Below are 10,447 nucleotides of genomic sequence, written 5' to 3'. Positions count from 1 at the left end.
GAAGGCCGATGCCTCCGTCGCCCGGCCAAGATTGGGGGGGGGCGAGGTAGGCGACGGAAGGCCAATGCCTTCATCAGCCGGCCAAGATTGGGGGTGAGGCAGGTGACGGAAGGCCGATGCCTCTGTCGCCCGGTTGGAGTGGGCGCGGGGGGGTCTGGAGTCGGGCAGCCGCTGGTGGGAGCCGCGGTCGCCCGGGCCGAGATTGGGGGGGCGAGGTGGGTGACGGAAGGCCGATGCCTCCGTCGCCCGGCCCTCTACAGAATCCACCCCCAAAACCTCCAGGTATTTCCCTCCTTAGAGCTGGCAACCCTACATTCCCCTCAGTGCCTGTTGGTAGGCAACTAAGCTTGGTCCTGTCACCTACTTTGGCCTTTGGGAGAAACCACATTGGGGCCAATCCTGATAGGGTTGCCAACTCCAGATGGGAAATTCCTGGAGACTTGAGGGATGGAGCCTGAAGAGGGTGAGGTTTGAGGAGGGGTGGGACCTCAGACAGGTACACTGCCATAGACTCCACCCTCCAAACCAGTCAGTCCCACATAGGGAACCATTGTTGCCAATCTCCAGGTGAGGGCTGGAGAGCACTCAGTATTACAACTGTTCTGCAGAAGGGAGGGCAGAAGTCAGCTGAAGTCAAAGGGGCAGATAATGGTAGGTTGATGGCTAGCTGGGAAGGAGATGGGGTTGCCAACTACATGCTGACAAATTCCTGGGGATTTGAGGGGTGGAGCCTGGAGAGGGTGGGGTTTGCAGAGGGGTGGGACCTCAGACAGGTAGAATGCCATAGACTCCACCCTCCAAACCAGCCATTTTGTCCTGGGTAACAATTGTTGCCAATCTCCAAGTGAGGGCTACAGATTACTCACAATTACAACTGCTCTTCAGGTAGCAGAGATCAGTTCCTCTGGAGAAAACAGTGGACTCTGTCATTATACCCTGCTAAGGTCACCACAGCAAATTGACACTGTTTGCCCAAAGCCAGAGCACTGCCCCAGAGCCTCTTTCTAGACCCCGTTGTATTGCTTTCACAACGGGCTTTACTGCTAGTTTCCTATAAACTTGTTCAATTTCAAGGCATCATGAGTTGACGGAGATGATTTGAGGAGATATGAATATTCAGTCTGTGGCTTTAAAACTGTAATGCCTCATTCACACACAACAGCTAGAGCTGATGAGAGCCACCATGGACCACCAGACAAAGATCTCCTCTAAGCCCTCCCCATCAGGCTGGGAAGAATCACCAGGGGAGGTCTTTCTCAACAAGAATGGTGATCTATTGAGTACAAAAGAAGAAGAAGAAGAGAAGAGAGAGAGAGAGAGAGGAGATTGGATTTATACCCCGCCCTTCACTTGGAGTCTCAGAGCGGCTTACAAACTCCTCTCCCTTCCCCTCCCCACAACAGACACCCTGTGAGGTGGGTGGGGCTGAGAGAACTCTGACACAAACTGTTCTTTCAGGAACAGCTGTGCCAGAGCTTGTGGCTGACCCAAGGTCACATCAGCAGGTGCAAGTGGAGGAGTGGGGAATCCAACCCGGTTCTCCCAGATTAGAGTCTACACACTTAACCACTACACCAAACTGGCTCTCAAAATGGTAGAATCAAAATGGTAATTCTATGCAAATTTCTGGGAGTGAGTCAATGGGAATTCTTAGTAAATATGTGTCCACTGAGTGGTTTGACACCTCATCCTGCCTATTAGGAATTCTTAATATGGACCAATCAATTTGCTGTACTCTTGCTGTACATCAGATATTTATTACCATGATGGGTTGGATCCAACCATTCTCCATGGAGTCTTCCTCCAGGTTAAGTGGTTTGTCCTGAATGACAGAACCACATAAGTTGGAAGAAGTCTCCTCAGGCTGGAGGAAGGTTTCAAACTTTGCCGCTTGGAAGGGTAGGGTAGGGGTAGGGTCCACCCCAGTGTCAGATTGTCACCTGACATGATTGGACAGCTTCAGTGAGTTGAATCTTTGGGAGTACCGTTTGAGAATGTAGCTGCTTGCAGTTGGTTTGAACTGCTTCTAATTGAAGTCAGCTTGTTCTTCAGTTGTATCTTTAAATCATTTTCAAGGACCCCCTGAATATAATGATGATGATGATGACGACAATGATGACGACACACGAGAATCCAAATTTCCCACAAACTCTCCAGCAGAAGAATCAACACCAGACATGTGTGACCCTCACCTCTCTTTTGATGCTGTCGCCACTTTCCGAGGAGAAACTCTGTTCTTTAAAGACAGGTAAATGAGACCCATGGTTTATGTGACAATTTCAGTGCAGTCCTAAGCAAAGCTGAACTCAATAGGCTGTTCAGGATTGTACCACTACTCATGCATGATTTTCCCAGAGTTATTTTTTTAGGCCCCAAACCATTGCTGAGGCTGCAGTCCTAGGTGAAGGACCAGTGGGGAGGAAGCTGCGGATGCTTTCTTCCCCCACTATTTTTCTGCTCAAAATAGCCCACTGCTATGCTGCATTTCACTTGAAGGAGGTGAAAAGAAGCTTGGAGGAGGGCAATTTTGAGCAGGAAAAAAACCTGTAGGACGGGAATGGTTAAGCCCTCCATTTGTCTCATTCTTGCTGGTCTCCTGTGCCGGATTTCCCACATTCCCATGGCTATTTTTGGTAAACCAACAAAACATCTGGATAAAACTCCATGGGATCATGTATGGTGCACAGTCTGGGTATTACTTCTTAGATGACTGTCAAGAACTGGATGTGTTGGCTTAGTGCACAAATATAAAGAATCTACCTTGAGCTCACAAGATGACCACAGTATGTTAAACATACAGTTTATTTAATCAATCCGACATGATAATTTTGACAATCAAGTGCAATGGTCGCTACTAGCTCTTAATTGTAGCTACCAGAATCCGTATCTTGGAACTCTGGTGACTGGTAAACCAGGTCTCGGATCAGATTTAGAACAGTCAAGCCATTGCACTTTGAGGTAAATATTTCTGTTGCATTGTTTTCTTTCAGCTTCATGTGGCGGACAAATCCTCAAAGAAGGAACATTGAAAAAGGACCCATTTCTGCTTTCTGGCCAGCCTTGAAAGGTGGCATTGAGGCTGCTTATGAACTTGAAGATAAAGACATCTTATTTCTTTTTAAAGGTAAATCTTCTGAGGCTTGGTTCACATGAGGCATGAGAATGCAGATGTGGTAGAATGGAATGTACCACTGCAGGCTGCAGGTGGAGGACCACATTTTGGAATACCCCCTTATGTTATAAAAACAGTACCAGGCCAAGTTCAGACTGGCAGTTTGCCCCGATATAGGCCCGTGTGAGGAACGTTTCACAAGCGGATTAAAGGGGCCATTCACATAGGCACATCTGTCTGGCGTTCCCCAACCGTACTCAACCCATCTTGTAGTGCTTGCCTCCCGGGTTTAAAAGATACCTGGTAAAAGTGGTAGCAAACCCTGGAGAGCCCATTTATCCCGCTTCATTCCACTTCCCGGAAGTGTGAACGCTAACCGCTAAAAGCTGGGAACAGCCCATGTTAATAATGTGCACGGGCTGTTTACGCTGACTGACCTCCTAGCCTCACTCTGGCACCAGGAAGGTGCAGGTGATTGCCTTGAAGAGGGGGTAGTGATGTGGCCGGATGTGCCTATGGCCCACAGTGGCCAGATCCTGCCCTCTTTGCCGCCCATGCACTTAGGTGTCTACCGCAAGGAAAATGCCGCTTACAGCTGTGCCTCCGAGCCAACGGTGTGAACACTCCCTCGTGCCTCCTCCCAGTATGCTCCCGCATCAGTCTGCACAGTCTGACCGGGAAAACCTGGAACAGTTTGTTCCAGCTCTTTTTTGCAATGACTCCCTCCTGCTTCAAACTGCCAGTCTGAACTCGGCCCCAGTATAGCAAACAGAGCGAGGGGGAAAGCTTTCTCTCTGTTATGCTAGTTTTCTTCTTGAATGGAGTTTGTGTGTTTTATGTGTATGTGTGAGTGTAAGAAGAAACTTCCAGAGCTGGAATCTACCACCTGCACACTGAAGCAGTGCGGATCACACTGAAGTAGTCCAGAAAAAAAATAGGTTACCCAATGAAACTAATGCAAACAATAACTAAATATAATAAATACTGGCCCCGTTCACACGGAGCATTTGCCGCACTAAAGATACGGATGATAGGTGGATTTTTTGGGCACGATCACACCGCAACACCTGGGAAGTGTAGTGCACCCGTGGCTAACCCATGGCTTCGTGCCAAACATAAGGAGTAAAAAACTAGTACTTACGATGTACTAGTTTCCAGAAAACACGGGGCAAGGGTGGGCGTCTGATCGCATCCCGTCCTAGTCCCATCACAAACTGGTTAGTTTTTTTTTTTTTTAGTCTTCACAGGATGCGCACAAACGATCATGCGCATGCTCACCTTTTGGTGAGAAAAAAATTTCCCGTTTGCCACAGAAACGGCGCCTGATTGCTGGTGTGATCGCGCAGCGCCGCTTCTTTGCCGCGCTGCAGGATAGCCGTGTGATTGGCACCTCATGCCCTAACCACGGGACCTCGACGGGACGTGTGATCGGGCGGCCGCACATTATTTTGCTCCAGGGCAAACAGCCACGCTTCCCTCCGCATTTTCCGGCCCATATGACCGGGGCCATTATAACATATAATAAACTACAAGTTTAATATAATATGACAAAGGGTTTTTATGTGGGGAGGGCGGGGTACAAATCTAAATAAATAAATAAATATTTTTTGCACCTACTCATTCTAAATATTCATGTATATGGTAAAATAGGGACCAAACTAGCTTGTGGGGCTTCCAATTTTATTCCAGTTTTGTAATCAAGGGGATCCATAAGAAAAACCTGTTGTTATACACATCAGTGCTAGACCCCTCTGCCCATCAGTGGTGGGTAGGGTTGCCAGCTCCAGGTGGGAAACTCCTGGAGATTTGGGGATGGAGCCTACAGAGGATAGTGACCTCAGTGGGGTAAAGTGCCATAGAGGTCACCCTCCAAAGCATCCATTTTCTCCAGGGGAACTGATCTCTGTAGTCTGGAGAGGAGCTGTAATTCCAGGGGATCCCCAGGTCCCACCTGGAGGCTGGCATCCCTACATCAATCAGTAAGCATCAACAAGGCTTTCTTAATCCTCTTCTCCTTGTGTCAACTTTCCCAAATGTTTTAGCATGCCACTCCCTGCTCCTCTGTCCAATCTCATAGAATCATAGAGTTGGAAGGGACCTCTGGGGTCATCTGGTCCAACCCCCTGCACTATGCAGGAAATTCACAAATACCCCCCTCATCCCAGTGACCCCTGCTCTATGTCCAGAAAAGGGCAAAAAGCCCCACCCAAACACCCTCCAGGATCCCTGGCCAAACTGGCCTGGAGAACAATAGCTTCCTGATCCCAAAGTGGTGATCAGCATTTCCCTGGGTGTGTAAGAAAGGGTCATGACAACTAAGCACTGATGCAACCTTTCCTGCCCTTCCTTCTAATGATCTGCCTAAATTCACAGAATCAGCATTGCTGTCAGTTGGCCATCTAGCCTCTGTTTGAAAACCTCCAAAGGAGAGCCCACCACCTCCCGAGGAAGCCTATTCCACTAAGGAACCACTCTAACTGTCAGGAAGTTCTTCCTAATGTTTAGCCAAAAACTCTTTTGATTTAATTTCTACCCACTGGTTCTGGTCTGACCTTCTCAGATGAAGATGTCTCAGACAAAGGCATCTTCAGTACCATCTTCCCCAGTGGGAGCAACATAACACACAATTTTTAAAATGTCATGCAGGAAATTTCACTTCTGTGGAAATGGTAGTTTTCTCCTAATGCAGTTCAGCTGCTAACTACCTATCTGACCATGCTGAGGATAGTAGCCAATTTTCTATATTCGTTCCATGTAAGAGCCTTTCAAAACCCCTTTCTTTCTCTTTTTCTTCAGGACAGAAGTACTGGGCTACCCAGGCAAATATTATACGGCCAGGTTACCCAAAGAATATCCATGCCTTGGGCTTCCCGAAAACTGTAAAGAAAATTGATGCAGCTCTTTTCAACAAAGACACAAAGAGAACATTATTCTTTTCAGGAGATGAGTACTGGAGGTAAGTATAAATTAGCTGCCTGGACAATCCTGAGAACTCCTTTATAAATGTGTTTAAACCTCTGCACCTGAAACAATAGATCACCCAGTAAGAACAGAAATCTTTGTTGGTTCACCCCCTATCTCCAAATCAAGGCTGCATTGGCAATCTTCAGATCTAACTGCCATTGTGTCCAGTTTCCAGGCATGTGGTGCTCTCCCACATGGAGGCAAGCTTGTTAATATAGATGCCAATAATAAGAATTGAAGACTAAATCCTGACTGCATGGCTCTAAGCTCAGACGCTTGGCTGCCATTCTAGCAATGTAATCCTATGCAAACTTCCTTAGGAGCTGACTAAATTAAATTTCCAAGGATTTAGTTGAGAATCAACATGGTTAGGATTGGGCTGTAAATGACAATGGGATGCAAATGACAATGAAACTCTTTCCATTACACATACAGCAGGAAGTCAGGACGTTCCAAAAATAAAATAAAATAACAGGACATATTAAAGGGCTGTGTATGTGAACAATCTCAGGGTACAAAATACCTCTCAGATGCTCAGTTAACACAGCCTGACATCTTTTATAATAGGACAGGGTCAAGGTGGCTCCTATTAAGAGTGGTGGGCCTTCTCTGCCCATAAAATGAAATGGTGGAGACACTTTGACTGCAACCCACATTAGATGTCATAGATTCATGACTTGATGGCGCTCCCAACTTCACAAACAGGTTAAAATCTAAAGGCCTTAAATATATTTATTTCTGGTTCCTCTTTCCAAGAGCATGCCACCAAAAGCACGATTGATGTCTGAACCCCCTTTCCTCTTTCAGTTATGATGAAACAAAGATGTCTATGGAGAATGGCTATCCAAGAAAGATCAGCTCAGACTTCCCTGGAATTCCCTCTACAGTGGATGCGGCTTTACAGCATAATGGTAAGCAGAAGGTGATCCCAGAGCATTTTGAAAGACCATTAGTAAAGATGGCAATCTAGGCGTGATGGCTAAGAGGTATTTGGCAACATTCACAAAGGTTAAGTAGTTCCCATGCTCTAGAATCAGCACCCAGTTCAGCATTTGGCATCAATGCAAAGCTACCACTGCCATTTGGAGTAAGAAAGTGGCTCTGATGTCAACGTCTTGACTTGAAAAGCTGAGGGCTACCACTTCCCTCTGTTTTACACACACACACACACACACATCCTAAGCATGAAGAAATCTGTATTCTTTCCCAGCAGGCTCCAAAGATACAGGGAAACACACAAATGCCTCAGATTCTCACTGCTGAGCACAAAACACTTCTCTCTGTTAATGGCTACCTGGCTTACCGTATTGCAGACAATTGCTTGGTTTGTTGCAGGGTGTATGCCATTCCTGTGATCTAAGCATCCAGTCCCTAACCCAGCAATAGATATTGGCAGGAAGGGAGAGGATTAGGTGAATTCAGTAATAGGGAAATTAAAGGCAGAATGATGCACCCTTCTCTGCACTTCTTGGAAGAAGAGCAGGAGCAGCCATAAGGAAAGGTATATATACATTTTAAATAAATAAATAAAAATAATAAATGTTGGCATTGGAGAGGGAATCCCACAACAGACAGGAGCCAGCCACATGATAGCTGGCAGATATGAGCCAGGATGGCGTAGTAGTTAAGAGTGGCAGGCTCTAATCTGGAGAACTGGGTTTGATTCCCCACTCCTCCACATGCGACCTACTGGGTGACCTTGGCCAGTCTCCGTTTTTGCAGAACTCTCTCAGCCCCACCTGTGAGAGCCAGCATGGTGTAGTAGTTAAGAACAGTGGACTCTAAACTGGAGAACCAGGTTTGATTCCCCACTCCTTCACATAAAGCCTGCTGGGTGACCTTGAGCCAGTCACAGTTCTTTCAGAACTCTCTCAGCTCCACTGACTTCACGGTGCCTGTTGTGGGGAGAGGAGGGGAAAGGCAATTATAAGCCTCTTTCAGACTCCTAAAGGTATAAACACCTGCTATATATATTTCAAGCTTCCAAATGACTGGGGCAAGGGCCAGTTCATTTATGCACTACGTAAACAGAGCAATATTCAGGGGTTTTTTTTGGGGGGGGGACCATGCAGGTGTTTAATGGCTGCCATTTTAGCTGCATTGTTTATATATTTTAGACATCCTAAGCCATTGCACCAATGCAGGTTCAATCCATTTCAAAGGGTTTGCACCAATATATTACTTTATGGAGATTGGCCACTTACTACATAATAGACATTTCCTTCTTGTTGAGATTATGCTACCATTTGTCCTAAGCAAAGTCAGAGTGGAAAATGAAAAGAAAGCAAGACAGAAAGATGGGATCTTTAAAATAAGATTCCTTAATTCATTATGCCTCCTATTTTCACACTCTTTATCCTTCTCATTATTCTTTTAGGACACTTGTATTTACTCAGCAGTCCAAAGCAATATGAGTTTGACAGCAAGCTACCATTTCCCTCACCTTTCCACACATAAATCATAGGCTTGAAGAAATCTGTATTCTTTCTCAACAGGCTCCATTGATTCCAGGGAACACAAAAACGCCTCAAAAATTCACTACTGAGTACAAAACACTTTCTTCTGCTAATGGCTGCCTGGACTATCAGTTAGTGAAAAACCACTGGGAGTGTTGTCAAGTGAACACCATCCCTGTGAACCAAGCACTATAACCTAGGATAGGGTATTTTCACAAGGGGAGAGGAGTCTCAGTCTACAGGCAAAAATTTAGCTGAATTACAAAAGAGAGATGTTAAGGGTGGAATGGTTGAAAGAAGGGCAGGATAAAATATAATTCACAATAACTATGGGTGTGGGAGTGGGAGTGGGAATCCTCCAATAGACATGAGCTAGAGTGGGCACATACTTTTCCAGGTGCTTCCAATTCTGTTGACTGGGGCACTGGGCAATGAACTGATGTATCACTTAAACACACCAAGAGGGCAATTCACCCAAAATCATGGTGGTATTATATGACTGCTACTAATTTAGTGGCATTATTTATATATCTTATAGACTTGCTTCCTAAACTGTCGCACTAATACATGTTTCATCTGTTTCAATATGTCTCTTTGTGGAGACTGGCCAGTTGCAGGGCTTTTTTTCTGGAAAAAGAGGTGCCAGAACTCTCAAGAGGGAAACGAAGTTTTCAATCTGTATCCTGAAAACTCATGAAGTTTTAAACATTTTTAGAAGAATTTTGTTGAAGAGGTTCCAGAACGCGTTCCCCCAGGAAAAAAAAAGCCCTGCCTGTTAGTACTGAAGAGGTTCCAGAACGCGTTCCCCCAGGGAAAAAAAAGCCCTGCCTGTTAGTACCTGGTGGGCTTATCTCTGTTTTAAAGATAACACGTCAAGGAAGCAGGACAGAAAGATGGAATCTGTAAAATAGGATTTGATACTTTATTACTCCTCCTGTGTTCACACTCTTTATTTTTCGCATTATTCTTTCAGGACACTTCTATTTATTCAGCGGCTCAAAGCAATATAAGTTTGACAGCAAGCAGAAAAGATTTACTGGTGTACAGAAAAGCAACTCCTGGTTTGGCTGCCGGTGACATGGGAAGAAAGAACAACGGAGTCTCTGCTTCCTCTGTGGAACGCTTTGATCCTCTCTCTTCTTGTTGGCTTTATTTGCTCCACCCATATCTGTGACCTACAAAACACCTGCAGTCATTGATGCACTTTGACGACAGGGAAATAATATATTAGAAAATGGTATATAGTATTTTATTATACATAATATAAATAACAGATTTATTTATTTGTCAATCTACCTATTGCTGTGTAATAACATTATTTATGTTACTATGTATGGTGGTCTTTATTTATTTCCTTTTATAAGATTCTAAAACTGACCAGTGGTTGTCAAAAATGGAGTATTAGGGGCATCAGATGTCACTCAAACATTCAAATCATCTGTTCTGACCTCTCATGCACTCTATGGTATTATTCATTCATTTGATTAGATCTTATATCCACATTTTCCTCCCAACTCCTCTTCCTCCTCCTCCTCCTCCTCCTCTTCTCCTCCCCCCATCAAGACTCAAATCAGCTAACAGCATAGGTCTTTTATGCTCCCTTTTATCCTGACAACAACCTTGTGAGGCAGGTTAGGCTGAAAGACAGTGACTGGCCCAAATTCACTGGCAGAGCAAGGATTTGATTCTGGGTCCCCTGGGGTCCACTCCAACACTCTCACTACTACACAACACTGACCCCGGTCACACGGGAGATTTTGGCCCGGGAGAGGAATGGATTGGGGGTGCAGCAAACGGGCGCGATCTCACCGCAACATTTGGGAAGCGGCGCACACCCGTCCCCGATCCGTCCCTACACCCAGAAAACCCGCTGTAAAAAGAACCTCCTACAGAGGAGAACTTACCTGGAGCACCG

At 45.6% G+C, this 10,447-nt stretch overlaps 1 protein-coding gene across 1 annotated transcript in view; it reads left to right on the top strand.

The window, feature by feature from the left end:
* The window catches only part of LOC107119164 (stromelysin-1-like), a 17,170-nt gene extending 7,465 nt beyond the window's left edge, over positions 1-9,705 (top strand). Inside the window, exons 6-10 of the mRNA XM_015421616.1 lie at positions 2,077-2,248; positions 2,991-3,124; positions 5,909-6,068; positions 6,884-6,987; positions 9,506-9,705. Of these exons, the coding sequence (XP_015277102.1) occupies positions 2,077-2,248; positions 2,991-3,124; positions 5,909-6,068; positions 6,884-6,987; positions 9,506-9,609 (674 nt within the window). The 3' untranslated portion in view covers positions 9,610-9,705. The remainder of the gene's footprint in view (positions 1-2,076; positions 2,249-2,990; positions 3,125-5,908; positions 6,069-6,883; positions 6,988-9,505) is intronic.
* The last annotated feature ends 742 nt before the right edge of the window (positions 9,706-10,447 follow it).

Source organism: Gekko japonicus, unplaced genomic scaffold (genome assembly GCF_001447785.1).
Source record: "Gekko japonicus isolate JY-2015 unplaced genomic scaffold, Gekko_japonicus_V1.1 scaffold1654, whole genome shotgun sequence".
Classification (NCBI taxonomy): domain Eukaryota; kingdom Metazoa; phylum Chordata; class Lepidosauria; order Squamata; family Gekkonidae; genus Gekko; species Gekko japonicus.
The sequence above is the reverse complement of the archived record's forward strand: the minus strand, read 5'-3'. Positions and strand labels throughout refer to the sequence as shown.